The sequence below is a fragment of the Aquarana catesbeiana genome, linkage group LG01 (genome assembly GCF_042186555.1).
Source record: "Aquarana catesbeiana isolate 2022-GZ linkage group LG01, ASM4218655v1, whole genome shotgun sequence".
Classification (NCBI taxonomy): Eukaryota; Metazoa; Chordata; class Amphibia; order Anura; family Ranidae; genus Aquarana; species Aquarana catesbeiana.
Window position 1 is genome coordinate 4,466,151 of NC_133324.1, and position 23,001 is coordinate 4,489,151.

A 23,001-nucleotide genomic window follows, 5' to 3' on the forward strand; every position below is an offset into this window, starting at 1 on the left:
TACCAAATAATTACTAACAGAGTATTATAATATTATAATAAATCTTTATTGCCAAGCTCCGCCTCTTCTTTTGCTCCTCCTCCTGCTCTGGGGATCTCAGGGACCGGTTCTCTTGTAACGTCTGTAACAAAGTAATGAGGAAATTCTCAGTAGGTGTATCTGGGACACGGGCCGGGGGAGGGGGGGGCTGGGAGGGGGACCGGGGGGGGCACACACGAGTTCTACAGGAATCCATTGTAAAGAAAATGGCTCTGTTCAAATTTAGGAAATAACCGACCAATCACATGAAGGTCACATGACACCCCACTCTGCCCCTCCTATCACCAAACCCCATGAAAGGTCAGCAGGGCCGAGACCAGGGGTGGGCAGAAGGGGCAGCTGCCCCGGGTGCGGAGAAGTAACGGGGGGGGGGGAGTAGACCTAGCATGGTACACCCATTCCACGCCATGTATTAATAGTGGGGGAGGGGAGGGGGGTGTAATTCTGGATCATTGCCCCGGGTCCTGCACGACCCCGTTCCTGTGATCAGTATCTTTACCACCTCAACACTGTGCAGCCAGGTCTGAGGAGCGCAGCAGGACGTCCACCCGTCTGGTGTGAAGAATGTCGTTGTGTGGTGTATACAACTCCATAATAACATACCTGGTACTGGTCAGCCGTCCAATAGAAAAAGACGATTATAAATGTCCCGTGTCCTACCATGGATTGTCCGTTAGTGATGAGCTGACTTCATTGGATGTTCAGCAAACAATTGAAAAAAATTCATTAACCCCAAACATGGCTTCCAGATTCCTACAAATTCAGACCCCCCAGTCCCCCACCACCACCAGCCAGGGTTGTGGGGAAGAGGCCCTTGTCCTCATTAACTTTTACAAAGCCGACTTATAACATTTGGGAAGAAAAGGGTCATGGGGAGGGGGCTGGGCACTGCCATGGGGACAAATACCAATGCAGACATTTATTTAGGAAAAATACCAGAAGAGGCTCTTTTAAGGGCAACATTAAAAATGCACAATTCCTTAAAATAACGTTTCTGGCTGGGAGGTGTGCCGGCTGTACCACGTACTAAAGCAATAGTGACATTAACAAAGAAGACAATACATTGTGGCTGAATGACATTCCCCCCCCCACTTCACTCTGCATACACAAAGAGCCCCGGGATGCACCCCGACATTTATACCAGATTCCTATCCTTGGGTCTGGTATGGATGGTAGGGGGAAAATCCTCACAAAAAAACAAAAACATGGCAGGGGGTTTCCCCTACAATATATAGACCCAAAGCTGGAAATCCACTCTGAAGATTTACACAGCTCTGCCAGAAAGCACAGCCAGATTGGTCACCCGAACTTTCATTTCTGAGATCCTCCTTCCCCCATAACTGAGCTCCTCCATCCTCCATAACTGAACTCCTCCATCCCCCATAACTGGTGTCCTCCATCCTCCATAACTGAGGTCCTCTATTCCCCATAACTGAGTTCCTCCATTTCCCATAACTGAGCTCCTCCATCCCCCCATAACTGAGCTCCTCCATCCCCCATAACTGGTGTCCTCCATTTCCCATAACTGAGCTCCTCCATCCCCCCATAACTGAGCTCCTCCATCCCCCATAACTGGTGTCCTCCATCCTCCATAACTGAGGTCCTCCATTTCCCATAACTGAGCTCCTCCATCCCCCATAACTGAAGTCCTCCATTCACCATAACTGAGCTCCTCCATCCCCCATAAATGAGGTCATCTATCCTCCATAACTGAGTTCCTCCATCTCCCATAACTGAGCTCCTCCATCCCCACATAACTGAGCTCCTCCATCCCCCATAACTGATGTCCTCCATAACTGAGCTCCTCCATCCCCCATAACTGGTGTCCTCCATAACTGAGGTCCTCCATTCCCCATAACTGCGCTCCTCCATCCCCCATAACTGAGGTCCTCCATTCACCATAACTGAGCTCCTCCATCCCCCATAAATGAGGTCCTCTATCCCCCATAAATGAGGTCCTCCATCCTCCATAACTGAGCTCCTCCATTCCCCATAACTGAGCACCTCCATAACTGAGCTCCTCCATCCTCCATAACTGAGCTCCTCCATCCTCCATAACTGAGGTATTCCATCCCCCATAACAGGTCCTCTATCCTCCATAACTGAGGCCCCTCCCCCATAACTGAGCTCTTCTGACCCCCATAACATGCTCAATACCTGAGCTCCTTCATCCACCATAACTGAGCTCCTCCATCTCCCATAACTGAGGCCCCTCCCCATAACTAAGCTCTTCCGGTCCCCATAACTGAGGTCATCCATGCTCAATACCTGAGCTCCTCCATCCCCCATAACTGAGCTCCTCCATCTCCCATAACTGAGCTCCTCTATCCCCCATAACTAAGGTCCTCTATCCTCCATAACTGAGGCCCCTCCCCATAACTAAGCTCTTCCGGTCCTCATAACTGAGGTCATCCATGCTCAATACCTGAGCTCCTCCATCCCCCATAACTGAGCTCCTCCATCTCCCATAACTGAGCTCCTCTATCCCCCATAACTGAGGTCCTCCATTCACCATAACTGAGCTCCTCCATCCCCCATAAATGAGGTCATCTATCCCCCATAAATGAGGTCCTCTATCCCCCATAAATGAGGTCCTCTATCCCCCATAACTGAGTTCCTCCATCTCCCATAACTGAGCTCCTCCATCCCCCCATAACTGAGCTCCTCCATCCCCCATAACTGATGTCCTCCATAACTGGTGTCCTCCATCCCCCATAACTGGTGTCCTCCATCCTCCATAACTGAGGTCCTCCATTCCCCATAACTGCGCTCCTCCATCTCCCATAACTGAGGTCCTCCATTCACCATAACTGAGCTCCTCTATCCCCCATAAATGAGGTCCTCCACCCCCCATAACTGAGTTCCTCCATCTCCCATAACTGAGCTCCTCCATCCCCCCATAACTGAGCTCCTCCATCCTCCATAACTGAGCTCCTCCATCCTCCATAACTGAGCTCCTCCATCCCCCATAACTGATGTCCTCCATCCTCCATAACTGAGCTCCTCCATTCCCCATAACTGAGCTCCTCCATCTCCCATAACTGAGCTCCTCCATCCCCCATAACTGAGGTATTCCATCCCCCATAACAGGTCCTCTATCCTCCATAACTGAGGCCCCTCCCCCATAACTGAGCTCTTCTGACCCCCATGACATGCTCAATACCTGAGCTTCTTCATCCACCATAACTGAGCTCCTCCATCTCCCATAACTGAGGCCCCTCCCTATAACTAAGCTCTTCCGGTCCCCATAACTGAGGTCATCCATGCTCAATACCTGAGCTCCTCCCTCCCCCATACCTGAGCTTCCCCATTCCCCATAACTGAGCTCCTTCATTCCCCATATCTGAGCTCCTCCATCTCCCATAACTGAGGTCCTCCATTCCCCATAACTGAGCTCCTCCATCTCCCATACCTGAGTTCCTCCATCCACATAACTATGCTTCTCCATCTCTCATAACTGAGGTCCTCCTCCCCCCATAACTGAGCTCCTCCATTCCCTATAACTGATCTCCTCCATCTCCCATAACTGAAGTCCTCTATCCCCCATAACTGAGGTCCTCCATCACTATAACTGAGCTCCTTCCTCGAGGCCCCGTAACTGAAGTCTTCCCTCCCCCAAAACTGATCTCCACTACCCCCCTCAACTGAACTCCTCCATCCCCCATAACTGAGGTCATCTATTCCCCATAACTGAGATCCTCCCTCCCCTGTAACTGAGGTCCTCCATCCATCATAACAGAGATGGTGATGGCTGGGTGAATTGCTTGTGACATTTGTCCAACAAATATTTCATAAATAGGCCCCCAAAGTGTAAAAAGTATCTGAAGATTTACACAGCTCTACCAGACGGCACAGCCAGAATGGTCACCCGAGCTTTCATTTCTGAGATCCTCCTTCCCCCATAACTGAGCTCCTCCATAACTGAGCTCCTTCATCCCCAATAACTGAGCTCTTCCATCCTCCATAACTAAGCTCCTCCCTCCCCTGTAACTGAGGTCCACCATCCCCCATAACTGAGGTTCTCTATTCCCCATAACTGAGCTCCTCCACCATCCCCCATAACCAAGATCCTCTATTCCCCATAACTGAGCTCCTCCATCCCCCATAACTGAAATCCTCCCTTCTCTGACTCAGAGGTCTACCATCCCCCATGACTGAGCTCCTCCATCACCCATAACTGAGCTCCTCCATCTCTCTTAACCAAGCTCCTCCATCACCCATAACTGAGCTCCTCCATCACCTGTACTTGATGTCCACCGTTCCTTTACCTGAAGCCCTCTATTCCCCATAACTGAGCTCCTCCCTCCCCCGTAACTGAAATCCCCCCATAACTAAGGTCCTTCCTCCCCCATAACTGAGGTCCTCCCTCCCCTGTAACTGAGGTCCTCCCTCCCCCATAACTGAGCTCCTCCATCACCCATAACTGAGCTCCTGCATCCCCCATAACTGAGCTCCTCCATCCCCCATAACTGAGCTCCTGCATTCCGCATAACTGAGCTCCTCCATCCCCCATAACTGAACTCCTCCACCCCAAATAACTGAGCTCCTCCATCCCCCATAACTGAGGTCCTCTGTTCCCCATAACTGAGCTCCTCTGTTCCCCATAACTGAGCTCCTCCATCCTCCATAACTGAGCTCCTCCATCTCCCATACCTGAGCTCCTCCATCTCTCATAACTGAGCTCCTCCATCATTCATAACTGAGGTACTCCATCCCCCATATCTGAGCTCCTCCATCCCCTATAACTGAGCTCCTCCATATCCCATAACTGAGGTCCTCTATCCCCCATAATTTAGGTCCTCCATCCCTACAACTGAGCTCCTTCATCCCCTATAACTGAGCTCCTCAATGCCCCATAACTGAAGTCTTCCCTACCCCAAAACTGAGCTCCTCTACCCCCCTCAACTGAACTCCTCCATCCCCCATAACTGAGGTCATCTATTCCCCATATTTGAGATCCTCCCTCTCCTGTAACTGAGGTCCTCCATCCATCATAACAGAAATGGTGATGGCTGGGTGAATTGCTTGTGACATTTGTCCAACAAATATTTTATAAATAGGCCCCCAAAGTGTAAAAAGTATCTGAAGATTTACACAGCTCTACCAGACAGCACAGCCAGAATGGTCACCCTAGCTTTCATTTCTGAGATCCTCCTTCCCCCATAACTGAGCTCCTCCATCCCCAATAACTGAGCTCCTCCCTCCCCTGTAACTGAGGTCCACCATCCCCCATAACTGAGGTTCTCTATTCCCCATAACTGAGCTCCTCCACCATTCCCAATAACCGAGGTCCTCTATTCCCCATAACTGAGCTCCTCCATCCCCCATAACTGAGATCCTCCCTTCTCTGACTCAGAGGTCTACCATCCCCCATGACTGAGCTCCTCCATCTCTCTTAACCAAGCTCCTCCATCACCCATAACTGAGCTCCTCCATCCCCTGTACCTGATGTCCACCGTTCCTTATACCTGAAGCCCTCTATTTCCCATAACTGAGCTCCTCCCTCCCCCGTAACTGAAATCCCCCATAACTAAGGTCCTTCCTCCCCTGAAACTGAGGTCCTCCCTCCCCCATAACTGAGCTTCTCTATCCCCCATAACTGAGCTCCTCCACCCCAAATAACTGAACTCCTCCATCCCCCATAACTGAGCTCCTCTGTTCCCCATAACTGAGCTCATCCATCCCCCATAACTGAGCTCCTCCATCTCCCATACCTGAGCTCCTCCATCTTTCATAACTGAGGTCCTCCATCCCCCATAACTGAGCTCCTCTGTTCCCCATAACTGAGCTCCTCCATCTCCCATACCTGAGCTCCTCCATCCACATAACTGAGCTCCTCCATCTTTCATAACTGAGGTACTCCATCCCCCATAACTGAGCTCCTCTATACCCTATAACTGAGCTCCTCCATCTCCCATAACTGAGGTCCTCTATCCCCCATAATTTAGGTCCTCCATCCCTACAACTGAGCTCCTTCATCCCCTATAACTGAGCTCCTCAATGCCCCATAACTGAAGTCTTCCCTCCCCCAAAACTGAGCTCCTCTACCCCCCTCAACTGAACTCCTCCATCCCCCATAACTGAGGTCATCTATTCCCCATATCTGAAATCCTCCCTTGCTTATACCTGAAGCCCTCTATTCCCCATAACTGAGCTCCTCCCTCCCCCGTAACTGAAATCCCCCATAACTAAGGTACTTCCTCCCCCATAACGGAGGTCCTCCCTCCCCTGTAACTGAGGTCCTCCATCCCTCATAACTGAGCTCCTGCATCCCCCATAACTGAGCTCCTGCATCCCCCATAACTGAGCTCCTGCATCTCCCATAACTGAGCTCCTCCATCCCCCATAACTGAGCTCCTCCACCCCAAATAACTGAGCTCCTCCATCCCCCATAACTAAGGTCCTCAATTCCCCATAACTGAGCTCCTCTGTTCCCCATAACTGAGCTCATCCATCCCCCATAACTGAGCTCCTCCATCTCCCATACCTGAGCTCCTCCATCTCTCATAACTGAGGTCCTCCATCCCCCATAACTGAGCTCCTCTGTTCCCCATAACTGAGCTCCTCCATCCACATAACTGAGCTCCTCCATCTTTCATAACTGAGGTACTCCATCCCCCATAACTGAGCTCCTCCATCCCCTATTACTGAACTCCTCTATCTCCCATAACTGAGGTCCTCTATCCCCCATAATTTAGGTCCTCCATCCCTACAACTGAGCTCCTTCATCCCCTATAACTAAGCTCCTCAATTCCCCCGTAACTGAAGTCTTCCCTCCCCCAAAACTGAGCTCCTCTACCCCCCTCAACTGAACTCCTCCATCCCCCATAACTGAGGTCATCTATTCCCCATAACTGAGATCCTCCCTTCCCTGTAACTGAGGTCCTCCATCCATCATAACAGAATTGGTGATGGCTGCGTGAATTGCTTGTGACATTTGTCCAACAAATATTTCATAATTAGGCCCCCAAAGTGTAAAAAGTATCTGAAGATTTACACAGCTCTACCAGACAGCACAGCCAGACTGGTCACCCAAGCTTTCATTTCTGAGATCCTCCTTCCCCCATAACTGAGCTCCTCCATCCCCAATAACTGAGCTCTTCCATCCTCCATAACTAAGCTCCTCCCTCCCCTGTAACTGAGGTCCACCATCCCCCATAACTGAGGTCCTCTATTCCCCATAACTGAGCTCCTCCATCGACCATAACTGAGATTCTCCCTTCTCTGACTCAGAGGTCTACCATCCCCCATGACTGAGCTCCTCTATCACCCATAACTGAGCTCCTCCATCTCTCTTAACCAAGGTCCTCCATCCCCCATAACTGAGCTCCTCCATCCCCTGTACCTGATGTCCACAGTCCCTTATAACTGAAGTTCTCTATTCCCCATAACTGAGCTCCTCCCTCCCCGTAACTGAAATCCCTCATAACTGAGGTCCTCCCTCCCTAATAACTGAGCTCCTCCATCCCCCATAACTGAGGTCCTCCATTCCCCATAACTGAGCTCCTCCGTCCCCCCATAACTGAGCTCCTCCCTCCCCCATAACTGAGGTCCTCCCTCCCCTGAAACTGAGGTCCTCCCTCCCCTATAACTGAGCTCCTCCATCCCCCATAACTGAGCTCCTCCATCCCCCATAACTGAGGTCTTTCATCCCCCATAACTGAGGTCCGCCATTCCCCATAACTGAGCCCCTCCGTCCCCCATAACCAAGCTCCTCCATCCTCCATAACTGAGCTCCTCCACCCCCCATAACTGAGGTTTTCCCTCTCCCATAACTGAGCTCCTCCATTCCTCCTAATCAAGGTTCTCCCTCCACTGTAACTGAGGTCTACCATCCCCCATAACTAAGCTCCTCCATTCCCCATAACTGAGCTCCTCCATCCCCCATAACTGAGCTCCTCCATCTCTCATAACTGAGCTCCTCAATCCCCCATAACTGAGCTCCTCCACCCCCCATAACTGAGCTCCTCCACCCCCCAAAACTAAGATCCTTCATCTCCCATAACTGAGCTCCTCCATCCCCCATAACTGAGATCCTCCATCTCCCATAACTGAGCTCCTCCATCCTCTATAACTGAGATCCTCCATCTCCTGTAACTGAGGTCTACCATCCCCCATAACTGAGCTCCTCCATTCCCCATAACTGAGGTCATCCATACCCCATAACTGAGCTACTCCATCCATCATAACTGAGGTTCTCCCTCCCTTGTAACTGAGGTCTACCATCCCCCATAACTAAGCTCCTCCGTCCCCAATAACTGAGCTCCTCCATCCCCCATATCTGAGATCCTCCATCTCCCATAACTGAGCTCCTCCATCCCCCATAACTGAGCTCCTCCCTCCCCTGTAACTAAGGTCCTTTCCTATAACTGAGGTCCTCCATCCCACATAACTGAGATCCTCCCTCCCCTGTAACTAAGGTCCTTTCCTATAACTGACCTCCTCCATCCCCTATAACTGAGCTCCTCCATCCCCCATAACTGAGCTCCTCCATCCCCCATAACTGAGCTCCTCCATCCCCCATAACTGAGCTCCTCCATCCCCCCCCATAACTGAGCTCCTCCATCCCCCATTGCTGAGCTCCTCCATCCCCCCATAACTTAGATCCTCCATCCCCCATAACAGAATTGGTGATAGCTAGGCGAATTGCTCGTGACATTCGTCCAACGAATATTTTATAAATAGGCCCCAAAAATGTAAAATTGTATCTAAACCATCAGACAGCAATGATCACCAACGATACATTGTAACCATCATGATGTACAAGTAGAAATAAAACTGAGCATGTCATGAAATAGAGTCCATTCCGGAAGAGTCCATCATCTCCCAAAACATTGGAAATAGAGTGCCCCGTACAAGATGTGCCTTTCCAATGTCTTCACCCAATTCCTGGGATTGATCACCATAACGGCAAACCTCAAGGGATACTCACCGGAAGTGCCACCATCCCACCGCTACGGAGTCTATGTATTTGTTGGAGGAATGTCACAAGCGTTCGCCCTCTCACCAATCCTGGCCGTATTTAACCTTTAATCAGCAGCTCCATCTAGTGGCCATAATACAGTAATTATACCAGATTGAGATTTCTGGAAAATATGTCTAGTGGCCACTAGATGGAGCTGACGATCATATTATATATGTCCCTGGCCTCCAGTGTATAAATATATTATATAACGATGTCCCCGGCCTCCAGTGTATAAATATATTATATAACGATGTCCCCGATCTCCAGTGTATAAATATATTATATAACGATGTCCCCGGCCTCCAGTGTATAAATATATTATATAACGATGTCCCCGGCCTCCAGTGTATAAATATATTATATAACGATGTCCCCGGCCTCCAGTGTATAAATATATTATATAACGATGTCCCCGGCCTCCAGTGTATAAATATATTATATAACGATGTCCCCGGCCTCCAGTGTATAAATATATTATATAACGATGTCCCCGGCCTCCAGTGTATAAATATATTATATAACGATGTCCCCGGCCTCCAGTGTATAAATATATTATATAACGATGTCCCCGGCCTCCAGTATATAAATATATAACAATGTCCCCGGCCTCCAGTAAATAAATATATTATATAACGATGTCCCCGGCCTCCAATATATAAATATATTATATAATGATGTCTCCGGCCTCCAGTATATAAATATATTATATAACGATGTCCCCAGCCTCCAGTGTATAAATATATTATATAATGATGTCTCCGGCCTCCAGTATATAAATATATAACAATGTCCCCGGCCTCCAGTAAATAAATATATTATATAACGATGTCCCCGGCCTCCAATATATAAATATATAACGATGTCCCCGGCCTCCAGTATATAAATATATAACGATGTCCCCGGCCTCCAGTATATAAATATATAACGATGTCTCCGACCTCCAGTATATAAATATATTATATAACGATGCCCCCGACCTCCAGTACATAAATATATTATATAACAATGTCCCCGGCCTCCAGTACATAAATATATTATATAACGATGTCCCCGGCCTCCAGTATATAAATATATAACGATGTCCCCGGCCTCCAGTATATAAATATATAACGATGTCCCCGGCCTCCAGTGTATAAATATATTATATAACGATGTCCCCGACCTCCGGTATATAAATATATTATATAACGATGTCCCCGATCTCCAGTGTATAAATATATTATATAACGATGTCCCCGGCCTCCAGTGTATAAATATATTATATAATGATGTCCCGGCCTCCAGTATATAAATATATAACGATGTCCCCGGCCTCCAGTGTATAAATATATTATATAACGATGTCCCCAACCTCCAGTGTATAAATATATTATATAACGATGTCCCCGGCCTCCAGTGTATAAATATATTATATAATGATGTCCCCGGCCTCCAGCACATAAATATATAACAATGTCCCCGGCCTCCAGTAAATAAATATATTATATAACGATGTCCCCAGCCTCCAGTGTATAAATATATTATATAACGATGTCTCCGGCCTCCAGTATGTAAATATATTATATAACGATGCCCCCGGCCTCCAGTATATAAATATATTATATAACGATGTCCCGGCCTCCAGTACATAAATATATTATATAACGATGTCCCGGCCTCCAGTACATAAATATATTATATAACGATGCCCCCGGCCTCCAGTATATAAATATATTATATAACGATGTCCCTGGCCTCCAGTAAATAAATATATTATATAATGATGTCCCCGGCCTCCAGTGTATAAATATATTATATAACGATGTCCCCGGCCTAAAGTATATAAATATATTATATAACGATGTCCCTGGCCTCCAGTAAATAAATATATTATATAACGATGTCCCCGGCCTCCAGTGTATAAATATATTATATAATGATGTCTCCGGCCTCCAGTATATAAATATATAACGATGTCCCCGGCCTCCAATATATAAATATATAACGATGTCTCCGGCCTCCAGTATATAAATATATTATATAACGATGCCCCCGACCTCCAGTACATAAATATATTATATAACGATGTCCCGGCCTCCAGTAAATAAATATATTATATAACGATGTCCCCGGCCTCCAATATATAAATATATTATATAACGATGCCCCCGGCCTCCAGTATATAAATATATTATATAACGATGTCCCCGACCTCCAGTATATAAATATATTATATAACGATGTCCCCAGCCTCCAGTGTATAAATATATTATATAATGATGTCTCCGGCCTCCAGTATATAAATATATAACGATGTCCCCGGCCTCCAATATATAAATATATAATGATGTCCCCGGCCTCCAATATATAAATATATAACGATGTCCCCGGCCTCCGGTATATAAATATATTATATAACGATGTCCCCGGCCTCCAGTGTATAAATATATTATATAACGATGTCCCCAACCTCCAGTGTATAAATATATTATATAACGATGTCCCCGGCCTCCAGTGTATAAATATATTATATAACGATGTCCCCGGCCTCCAATATATAAATATATTATATAACGATGTCCCCGGCCTCCAGTATATAAATATATTATATAACGATGCCCCCGGCCTCCAGTATATAAATATATTATATAACGATGTCCCTGGCCTCCAGTATATAAATATATTATATAACGATGTCCCCGGCCTCCAGTGTATAAATATATTATATAACGATGTCCCCGGCCTCCAGTGTATAAATATATTATATAACGATGTCCCCGGCCTCCAATATATAAATATATTATATAACGATGTCCCCGGTCTCCAGTATATAAATATATTATATAACGATGTCCCCGGCCTCCAATATATAAATATATTATATAACGATGTCCCCGGCCTCCAATATATAAATATATTATATAACGATGTCCCCGGTCTCCAGTATATAAATATATTATATAACGATGTCCCCGGCCTCCAATATATAAATATATTATATAACGATGTCCCCGGCCTCCAGTATATAAATATATTATATAACGATGTCCCCGGCCTCCAATATATAAATATATTATATAACGATGTCCCCGGCCTCCAATATATAAATATATTATATAACGATGTCCCCGGCCTCCAGTGTATAAATATATTATATAACGATGTCCCGGCCTCCAGTATATAAATATATTATATAACGATGTCCCCGGCCTCCAGTGTATAAATATATTATATAACGATGTCTCCGGTCTCCAGTATATAAATATATAAGGATATATAAGGAAGTATTGGGAGAATGGTAAAGGACGGTGGTTCTCGGTGTCTGGGTGGGTGTGGAGCTCCCCCTAGTGGACAGTCTGCACATTCCTCTCCGGTGTGTTTTGTCCCATGTTAGGCTCCCATCCTCCCATCATCCCTCACTGTGAGGTCACAGATGGATTGTGGGAGGTCAGACTCCATATTGAGGAGCACATGGGAAGGTGGAGGAGTCTGTGGTGGGTAATCACTATGGAGGAGAAATCTTCCCATATATTCCAATATTTATCAAATAATCTTCACCTTTTATTTACTGATCTCAAAAGGAAGAAAACTGATTATAAAGTGTGAGATCCCCTTCCAATTATTGGTGGATTGTGTGACTTACTGTCCGTATAAACCCTGTATAATAATGATATATAAATCCTGTATAATAATAATAATATATAAACTCCGTATAATAATATATAACCCTGTATAATAATAATAGTATATACATAGAATAATATATAAATCTTGTAAAATGAAAAAAAAAATACATCCTATATTATTATTTTTTATTATTATACAGTATTTATATAGCGCCAACAGTTTACGTAGCGCTTTACAACTTGAGGGTAGACAGTACAAATACAATACAATTTGATACAGTAGGAATCAGAGGGCCCTGCTCCTTAGAGCTTACAATCTAAGAGGGAAGGTCAAGAGATACAAGAGGTAATAGCTGTGGGTGATGTGCTGATTGAGAAGATAAATGTACAGTTGTTAGGTGGGGGCCAGATAGGCTTCTTTGAAGAGATGAGTTTTCAGGGATCGTCTGAAAGTAGATAAAGTAGGAGAAAATCGGACGGATTGGGGTAGAGCATTCCAGAGGATGGGGGAAGGCTCTGGAGAAGTCCTGAAGGCGAGCATGGGATGAGGTGACAAGGGTGTTTGAGAGCAGGAGGTCATGGGAGGAGCGAAGAGAACGATTAGGTTGGTATTTTGTGACTAGGTTAGAGATGTAGCTGGGGGCAGGTTGTGGATGGCTTTGTAAGTTATAGTTAGTATCTTGAATTTAATTCGGTGACTGAGTGGCAGCCAATGGAGGGATTGGCAGAGGGGTGTAGCAGACGCTGAGCGGTTTGTGTGGTGGATGAGTCTGGCCGCAGCGTTCATGATGGACTGAAGTGGGGATAGCCTATTTAGAGGTAAACCAATGAGGAGGGAGTTGCAGTAGTCAAGGCGGGAGATGACCAGGGAGTGGATTAGAAGCTTTGTGGTGTCATTGGTTAGGAAGGGGCGTATCTTGGAGATGTTGCGAAGACAGAGGCGGCAAGCTTTGGATAGTGATAGAATGTGGGGTCGAAAGGTTAGTTCAGAGTCCAGGATTACACCTAGGACCTTGGCGTGGGGAGATGGGTTGATAGTTGAGCCGTTGATCTTGACAGGGAGATCAGGGGAAGTGGCACCTGAGGGAGGAAATATCATGAGCTCGGTTTTGGATAGGTTGAGTTTGAGAAAGTGATGTGACATCCAGGCTGGTATGTCTGCTAATAAGTTGGTAATGCGTGAGGAGACAGGTGGAGAGAGCTGGGGGGTGGAGAGATAGATTTGGGTGTCATCAGCGTAGAGATGATATTTAAAGCCGTGGGAGGCAATCAACTGACCCAAGGAGGTGGTGTAGATTGAGAAAAGGAGAGGTCCGAGAACAGAACCTTGGGGGACCCCAACGGAAAAAGGAAGAGGAGAGGAGGAAGTAGAGTTGTAAGTGACACTGAAGGAGCGGTGGGATAGGTAGGATGAGAACCAGCGAAGAGTACAGCCACGGAGACCAAAGGAGTGGAGTTTTTCGAGGAGGAGGGGGTGGTCCACTGTGTCAAAGGCAGCAGAGAGATCCAGGAGAAGTAGTACAGAATAGTGTCCGTTGGCTTTAGCCATTAGTAGGTCATTTGAGAGTTTAAGGAGAGCAGTTTCCGTGGAGTGTTGAGGGCGAAAACCGGACTGAAGGGGATCAAGAAGTTTATTCATGGTCAGATGGTCACTTAATCGGTTGTAGACCAGTCTTTCAAGAAGTTTGGAGGAGAAGGAGAGTAAGGAGATGGGACGTAAGTTGTTGAGATTGGTGGGATCCAGTGAGGGCTTTTTTAGTATGGGGGTGACTAGCGCATGTTTTATATAAGAATAATATTATATAAACCCTGTATAATAATATTATATACAATTTGTATAATAATAATAATAATAATATATAAATCCCCTATAACAATAATATATACATCTTGTAAAGTGAAAAAAATACATCCTGTATAGGAATAATATATACATCTTGTATAATTATATATAAACCCTGAATAATAATAATATATAAATCCTGTATAATAATAAAAATAATGTATAAATTCGGTAGAATAATATATAAATCTTGTAAAGTGAAAAAAATACATTTTGTATAATAATAATATATAAATCCTGTAGAATAATAATATATAAATCCTGTATAATAATAATATTATATAAACCCTGTATAATAATATTATACACAATTTGTATAATAATAATATATAATATATAAATCCTGTAGAATAATATATACATTTTGTAAAGTGAAAAAAAAAATACATCCTGTATTGGAATAATATCTAAATCCTATATAATAAAAATAATAGTATTATATAAACCTTGTATAATAATATTATATACATTTTGTATAATAATAATATATAAATCCTGTATAATAATAATATATAAATCCTGTATAATAATAATAATAATAATATATAAATCCTGTATAATAATAATATATAAATCCTGTATAATAATAATAATAATAATAATTTATAAATCCTGTAGAATATATAAATTTTGTAAAGTGAAAAAAAAAATACATCCTTTATAGGAATAATATAAAAATTCTGTATAATAATAATAATAATAATGTTATATAAATCCTGTATAATAATAATAATAACCCTTCCTCCAGAGGGGGAGGGGAGGGGGGGAGGGGCGCTCTAATACAGGAGGGATGTTATTGGCCAAATCATCAGATGAAACCAGAGGGGGAAAAAGCCTTAAAAAAAAGAAAAGGAATGCAGCCGTCACATCTAATGATCGTTAGGCTGCAATATGTGACATTGCTGCCCCCGTACATGAAAACACAGACATTTCACACATGGAGGTGTCATTAGAAACATTTAAAAGTGATGACAGAAAAAAGACCAAGTCCATCGCTGGTTGTCAGGACGCTGTCGGCTACGCGCTGCTTCTCTGGTTGCCTGGATTGGTGTCTGTGGGAAGAATGGTGCCCCGTCATTGGTGTCTGTGGGAAGAATGGTGCCCCGTCATTGGTGTCTGTGGGAGGAATAGTGTCCCATCATGTGTTTCTGTGGGAAGAATGGTGCCCCATCATGTGTTTCTGTGGGAAGAATGGTGCCCCGTCATCGGTGTCTGTGGGAAGAATGGTGCCCCATCATTGGTGTCTGTGGGAAGAATGGTGCCCCGTCATTGGTGTCTGTGGGAAGAATGGTGCCCCGTCATCGGTGTCTGTGGGAAGAATGGTGCCCCGTCATCGGTGTCTGTGGGAAGAATGGTGCCCCATCATTGGTGTCTGTGGGAAGAATGGTGCCCCGTCATTGGTGTCTGTGGGAAGAATGGTGCCCCGTCATCGGTGTCTGTGGGAAGAATGGTGCCCCATCATTGGTGTCTGTGGGAAGAATGGTGCCCCATCATTGGTGTCTGTGGGAAGAATGGTGCCCCGTCATTGGTGTCTGTGGGAAGAATGGTGCCCCTTCATTGGTGTCTGTGGGAAGAATGGTGCCCCGTCATTGGTGTCTGTGGGAAGAATGGTGCCCCGTCATTGGTGTCTGTGGGAGGAATGGTGCCCCATCATGTGTTTCTGTGGGAAGAATGGTGCCCCATCATTGGTGTCTGTGGGAAGAATGGTGCCCCGTCATTGGTGTCTGTGGGAGGAATGGTGCCCCATCATGTGTTTCTGTGGGAAGAATGGTGCCCCGTCATTGGTGTCTGTGGGAAGAATGGTGCCCCATCATTGGTGTCTGTGGGAAGAATGGTGCCCCGTCATTGGTGTCTGTGGGAAGAATGGTGCCCCGTCATTGGTGTCTGTGGGAGGAATGGTGCCCCATCATGTGTTTCTGTGGGAAGAATGGTGCCCCATCATTGGTGTCTGTGGGAAGAATGGTGCCCCGTCATTGGTGTCTGTGGGAGGAATGGTGCCCCATCATGTGTTTCTGTGGGAAGAATGGTGCCCCTTCATTGGTGTCTGTGGGAAGAATGGTGCCCCGTCATTGGTGTCTGTGGGAAGAATGGTGCCCCGTCATTGGTGTCTGTGGGAAGAATGGTGCCCCTTCATTGGTGTCTGTGGGAAGAATGGTGCCCCGTCATTGGTGTCTGTGGGAAGAATGGTGCCCCGTCATTGGTGTCTGTGGGAAGAATGGTGCCCCTTCATTGGTGTCTGTGGGAAGAATGGTGCCCCGTCATTGGTGTCTGTGGGAAGAATGGTGCCCCGTCATTGGTGTCTGTGGGAGGAATGGTGCCCCATCATGTGTTTCTGTGGGAAGAATGGTGCCCCATCATTGGTGTCTGTGGGAGGAATAGTGCCCCATCATGTGTTTCTGTGGGAAGAATAGTGCCCCATCATTGGTGTCTGTGGGCAGAATGGAACCCCGTGATAAAGGACTTTCTATGAATACTTTGAAGGCACATACTGTAGCATTACCTTTCTACCTGGACCAAACCTTAATGTCTCTTCATTCTTTAAGACTCCTAAGATAAGTCCTTGTGATGGCCCGTCCATTTCTCCCTTGGTACCCAACCCGACCTTACTACTGCTCAATGGTTTGAGTCACTTGGGGGGGGGGGGGGACATCATTAAAATTCCTGACTTTCAAATTGGCCTTCCTGGTAACCATTCTCAGTGCCACGAGGGTCGGTGTGCTACAGGCTGATTTCAGACAAATGGCCCTTCCTAACCTTTTCTTTGTAAAGGATCATTCTGAAGACCAATGTTCCTACGTTCCTCAGGTGTCCTCCACCTTCCATCGGTCACAGGAAGTCATTCTTCCATTTTCCCCAAATCATCTTTTAGTGCAGCTACTAGAGAGAGATGATTGGCTCCACCTTCACGAGGAAACACAAACCAGAAACATTAAGGTCCCCTCCCCCCCCCCTCCATCCTCTGTTTTGTGTTTCCAACCATCCAGGAGCAAACTTCATCATGCTTGTTTTGTTCTCCCTGGCTCTGATAATTGTAGTTGCCTGGTCGCCCTTCAGGTGACTAGGTCCTGGTGTCCATGTGCCTTTTTTTTAGGTCAGGTTGCCTACCTCCTGAGGGTTTTTTTTTCTGAAGGCATGCTGGACCATGCCGCTTGACTGATGCAGTAGGTGGCGCTGGTGGTCATCAGTACCCCTGGAGGGTTTCTTTCTGCTGTATGGCATCCTCTGGGAAGGTTTCCTTGTATGTTAGGCCGAGGGGGACCAAGATGGCTCCACGCAAAACAAAAAGAAAGGGGACTTCCCCTTACTGAATGTACGAAGATGTACTTTTCAATATAAAGAAGTGACTACAAGCTTTAGGAGGTCCTACAGCTTTCTTCATTCTTCTTGGATTACCCAACAAAGAAAAGACAACTAGACATGCGTGGCCTTGGCAGGAAGGGGGTGAAAGTGCCCGGCATTGAAGTAGATAAGCGTTACAGAATTGATCTTCCATCCTTCGAAGATCTGTCCTTTTGGTTGATAAATGCTTTTAAGCAGCATCCCATCTTCAGGTACGCATCTTCATCTCTCACGTGACTGTCCTGGAGGATGACTTGGGAAAACAAGCCAATATCTGGTAGCTTTCCCACAATCCTCCAGGATGATGTCTCCCACCAATATTTTAGGTGTTACGTCTAGTACTGCTGCACGGGGCATTCGGTTCCTCTTCTTCAGTTCTGAGGGATGGGAGCTGCTGAGAAGATTCTACCCTCTTTGTAGTTGTATTTTCATGTGACCGTCCTGGAGGATTCCTGAAAAGGTATTTATCAAGTAATGATTTTTATGGCAAAAGGTTGCTAGAAGTAATTGCGTGTATATCAGGGGTTTGTTTAAAACCTCCGTATAAGAATTCTTTATGAATATAAGTCTCGGTCTCATGTACAGAACTGGACATACTGGTTGCGGAGTGTCGGAGAGTCTAACGTTCCGAATTTCTCTCTTCTGCTTTCAGAGATGGCGTCTGCCGACCTGAGGAAGGAGCTGGAATGTTCCGTCTGTCTGAACATTTATACGGATCCCGTGATGCTGAAATGTGGACACAACTTCTGCCGGGACTGTATTGGTCGTGTGCTGGATACACAGGAGGGGCCTGGAGGTTATTTCTGCCCTGAATGCAGAGAAGAGTTCCAGAAGTGGCCTGCACTGCAGAAGAGCATAGAAATGCGTAATATAGTGGAGACCGTACAGGCATCTCAGCCCGATCAGGAGAAGACCGAGATTTTCTGTACTTACTGTATTGACACTCCCGTACCTGCTGTGAAATCCTGCCTGATGTGCGAAGCTTCTCTGTGTGACGATCACCTGAGAGTCCACAGCAAGACACCAGAACACGTCTTATGTGACCCCACCACTTCCCTGGAGAACAAGAAATGCTCCATCCATAAGGAGCTACTGAGATATTACTGCACTGAGGACTCCACCTGCATCTGTGTGTCCTGCAGTGTGGTTGGAGAACATCGGGGACACCGGGTAGAGACTACGGATGAGGCCTCTGAGAAGAAGAAGAAGAAACTGAGGAATGTTCTGCAGAAACTGATGACGGAGAGAGAGAAGACGGAGAAAAGAGTCCAGAGTCTGCAGGAACACAGGAGGAAAGTACAAGACAAAGCAGCCGGGGAAAGAAAGAGGGTCATTGCCCTCTTCAGAGACCTCAGGAAGAAGCTGAAAGACCTGCAGAGGGGAGTCCTGGGGAAGATCTCCGAGCAGGCAGAGCAGGTCTCGCTCCCATTGCTTGATGTGATCCAAAAGCTGGAAAAAAAGAAGGGCAAGCTATCCAGGAAGGTGCGTCACCTTAAGAAGCTCTGCAACATGACGGACCCAGTGATGGTTCTACAGGATTTAGACACAGGTGACTTGTGTGATACTGAGGATGGAGATGATGAGGACAGAGAGAGACATGATAAACTCCTCCATGATGGAGGGGATCTGGATGTGGGGGGGATCTCACACACATTACATACAGGTTTATCTGATATCATGTCTGGGGTAAATGTACAGAAATGTACAGGCACGCTCGTCTCTCCACGTTCTAAAACCAAGAACAAAGTTCGCATCCATGCAGAATCATCCAGGCCACAACCCCAACCCACCCCCACCATGCAACCATTCAGGCCACAACCCCAACCCACCCCCACCATGCAACCATTCAGGCCACAACCCACCCCCACCATGCAACCGTTCAGGCCACCACCCCAACCCACCCCCTCAGTACAACCATTCAAGCCCCAACCCACCCCCACCATACAACCATTCAGGCCCCAACCATCCCCCACCAAGCAACCATTCAAGCCCCAACCCACCCTCACCAAACAACCATTCAAGCCCCAACCATTCAAGTCCCAACCCACCCCCACCAAGCAACCATTCAAGCCCCAACCCCAACCCACCCTCATGGTACAAGACTCGCACTGCCAGTCTGGAGGACCAAATATCGGGGCCGTACAGCAAACATCGGGGGTGCCGTTGTTTGCGGATATTTTACTGGATGTGAAGACAGCTGGTAATAGGATTCAGATATCAGATGACAGGAAAGCTGCCTCCTGGTCGGATCATAGTCAAAATCGCCCAGAAATACCAGAGAGATTTCAGAATTATCCTCAGGTGATGAGCAGTCAGAGTTTCTCGTCAGGGCAGCATTACTGGGAAGTGGATGTCGGGGGGTCAGGTGACTGGATAGTCGGGATGTGTTACCCCAGTATAGACAGGAGAGAAGGTCAGTCACTGATTGGAGGTAACAAGTCCTGGGGTTTGGAGAGGTGGGGGTGGGATAATCAGTATTTAACGATACATGACAGGAAAAAGGCCCAATTACACCGCAGCGTCGCCATTAAAAAAGTCAGGATCGATCTGGATTATGAGGCCGGACAGATCTCCTTTTATGATCCATGTGACCTGATCCGACCCCTCCACACCTTCACCACCACCTTCACTGAGCCCCTCCATGCAATTCTATATGTAGGTGATGGTTCTGTAAAGATATCTGGGGGGGGATCAGACGTGAGAAGAGATCTGCCCAGAGACAGGTGACATCACAGGGCGGAGAATATAATAGCTGGAATACTATAGGATAAAGCAGTGGGCAGGAGCTGCCATTGCTGGTTGCGTTGTGACCTGTCATCCTGATCCCCATCTTCACTTCACTACCTAGTTTGTTACTGATTATAGTTTCTCAAATTTCTGTCCTCACGGGTTTTCTTTTCTTATAAACATTCATTTATGTGAGAGTGCTCCTGCCTTTCACTGTGATTGGCTGTAACTAGTACAGCCAGCGCTCATCTTGTTTTCTATTGGTTGGTATACAGGGGGGCGGGGGATTGATATCTGTACAGCCTATGGTATCTTCTTAACATAATAAAAGTGTGAATGATAAACCAGTGTGAGCTTATCACCGATTACTCTATGTTTTATTGTGTGGTGTGAAAGTGTGTGGTTAGAGTTGATGGACAGAGTGGTGAAAGTCAGACGGGGGGGATGGGGAGTCTACAATCTTAGGAGGCGGAAACCCTCACCTCCATATATGAGAATTGTCACGCCCCCCCTGAGAACGTTCCTCGTTGGGCGAAATGCGTAGGGTGGAGCCTGGGATCTGACATCACGACCATACACTTGCTTGTTGGTTGGAAACATATGATCATTTTTACCTTATGACGTGCACGTTTTTAACACGCAAAATGTGAGTACTTTGGCATTTTTATTGGAATAAATTCATATAAGCTTGATAATACTGCACCACGAGGAGTCATTTTCTCTTTTTTAATGTATGAACCTGCAGATTTACTATACGAGAGGGCTACACAAGCTCCAGGTGCCTGTTACTTTGGTGGAGATGTGACCATCTGGTGGATTTACTATGCCCGTTTGACCAACTATAATCTAGTGGTCCACCGCTTGTGGTAAGAGGCCCGGTGTGTTGATGTTCGGTGGAGGATATCTTTATTCACCTTAGTTTGTCCGATTTACACTCTGGGTGGTTCTGAAAAAGAAACTGACTTTTCTTCCAGCGTTAGTGGACTTTTATTTTCATTATATTTTTAGCGCTGCATATACAGTGGGGCAAAAAAAGTATTTAGTCAGCCACCAATTGTGCAAGTTCTCCCACTTAAAAAGATGAGGCCTGCAATTGTCACCATAGGTAGACCTCAACTATGAGAGACAAAATGTGGAAACAAATCCAGACAATCACATCGTCTGATTTTTGAAAGAATTTATTTGCAAATTATGGTGGAAAATAAGTATTTGGTGAATATCAAAAGTTCATCTCAATACTTTGTTATATATCCTTTGTTGGCAATGACAGAGGTCAAACATTTTCTGTAAGTCTTCACAAGGTTGTCACACACTGTTGCTGGTATGTTGGCCCATTCCTCCATGCAGATCTCCTCTAGAACACGGACTTTCAACTCCCTCCAAAAGTTTTCTATGGGGTTGAGAGCTGGAGACTGGCTTGGCCACTCCAGGACCGTGAAATGCTTCTTATGAAGCCACTCCTTCGTTGCCCGGGCGGTGTGTTTGGGATCATTGTCATGCTGAAAGACCCAGCCACGTTTCATCTTCAATGCCCTTGCTGATGGGAGGAGGTTTGCACTCAAAATCTCACGATACATGTCCCATTCATTCTTTCATGTACACGGATCAGTCGTCCTCTTCCCTTTGCAGAGAAACAGCCCCAAAGCATGATGTTGCCACCCCCATGCTTCACAGTAGGTATGGTGTTCTTTGGTTGCAACTCGGCATTCTCTCTCCTCCAAACACGACGAGTTGTGTTTCTACCAAACAGTTCTACTTTGGTTTCATCTGACCATATGACATTCTCCCAATCCTCTTCTAGATCATCCAAATGCTCTCTAGCAAACCTCAGACGGGCCCGGACATGTACTGGCTTAAGCAGGGAGACACGTCTGGCACTGCAGGATCTGAGTCCCTGGCGGCGTAGTGTGTTACTGATGGTAGCCTTTGTTACGTTGGTCCTAGCTCTCTGCAGGTCATTCACTAGGTCCCCCCGTGTGGTTCTGGGATTTTTGCTCACCGTTCTTGTGATCATTTTGACCCCACGGGGTGAGATCTTGCGTGGAGCCCCAGATCGAGGGAGATTATCAGTGGTCTTGTATGTCTTCCATTTCCTAATTATTGCTCCCACAGTTGATTTCTTCACACCAAGCTGCTTGCCTATTGCAGATTCAGTCTTCCCAGCCTGGTGCAGGTCTACAATTTTGTCTCTGGTGTCCTTCAACAGCTCTTTGGTCTTCACCATAGTGGAGTTTGGAGTGTGACTGTTTGAGGTTGTGTACAGGTGTCTTTTATACTGATAACAAGTTCAAACAGGTGCCATTAATACAGGTAATGAGTGGAGGACAGAGGAGCCTCCTAAAGAAGAAGATACAGGTCTGTGAGAGCCAGAAATCTCGCTTGTTTGTAGGTGACCAAATACTTATTTTCCACCATAATTTGCTAATAAATTCTTTCAAAATTCAGACAATGTGATTGGATTTGTTTCCACATTTTGTCTCTCA

General features: G+C 46.1%; 1 protein-coding gene across 1 annotated transcript; it reads left to right on the forward strand.

Annotated features, from left to right (window-relative positions):
- Positions 1-12,397: 12,397 nt before the first annotated feature.
- Positions 12,398-20,862, forward strand: LOC141129597 (E3 ubiquitin/ISG15 ligase TRIM25-like). The gene is made up of 2 exons (XM_073617699.1): positions 12,398-12,477; positions 18,444-20,862. The coding sequence occupies exons 1-2, from the start codon at positions 12,417-12,419 to the stop codon at positions 20,516-20,518; spliced, it is 2,136 nt and encodes a 711-aa protein (XP_073473800.1). The 5' UTR covers positions 12,398-12,416; the 3' UTR covers positions 20,519-20,862.
- Positions 20,863-23,001: the final 2,139 nt, after the last annotated feature.

Coding starts and splice junctions, on each gene's coding strand:
- LOC141129597 (XM_073617699.1), top strand. CDS start 12,417: ATGGATTGTGGGAGGTCAGACTCCATATTGAGGAGCACATGGGAAGGT. Junction 12,478..18,443: donor GGAAGGTGGAGGAGTCTGTG/GTGGGTAATCAC, acceptor TTCTGCTTTCAG/AGATGGCGTCTGCCGACCTG.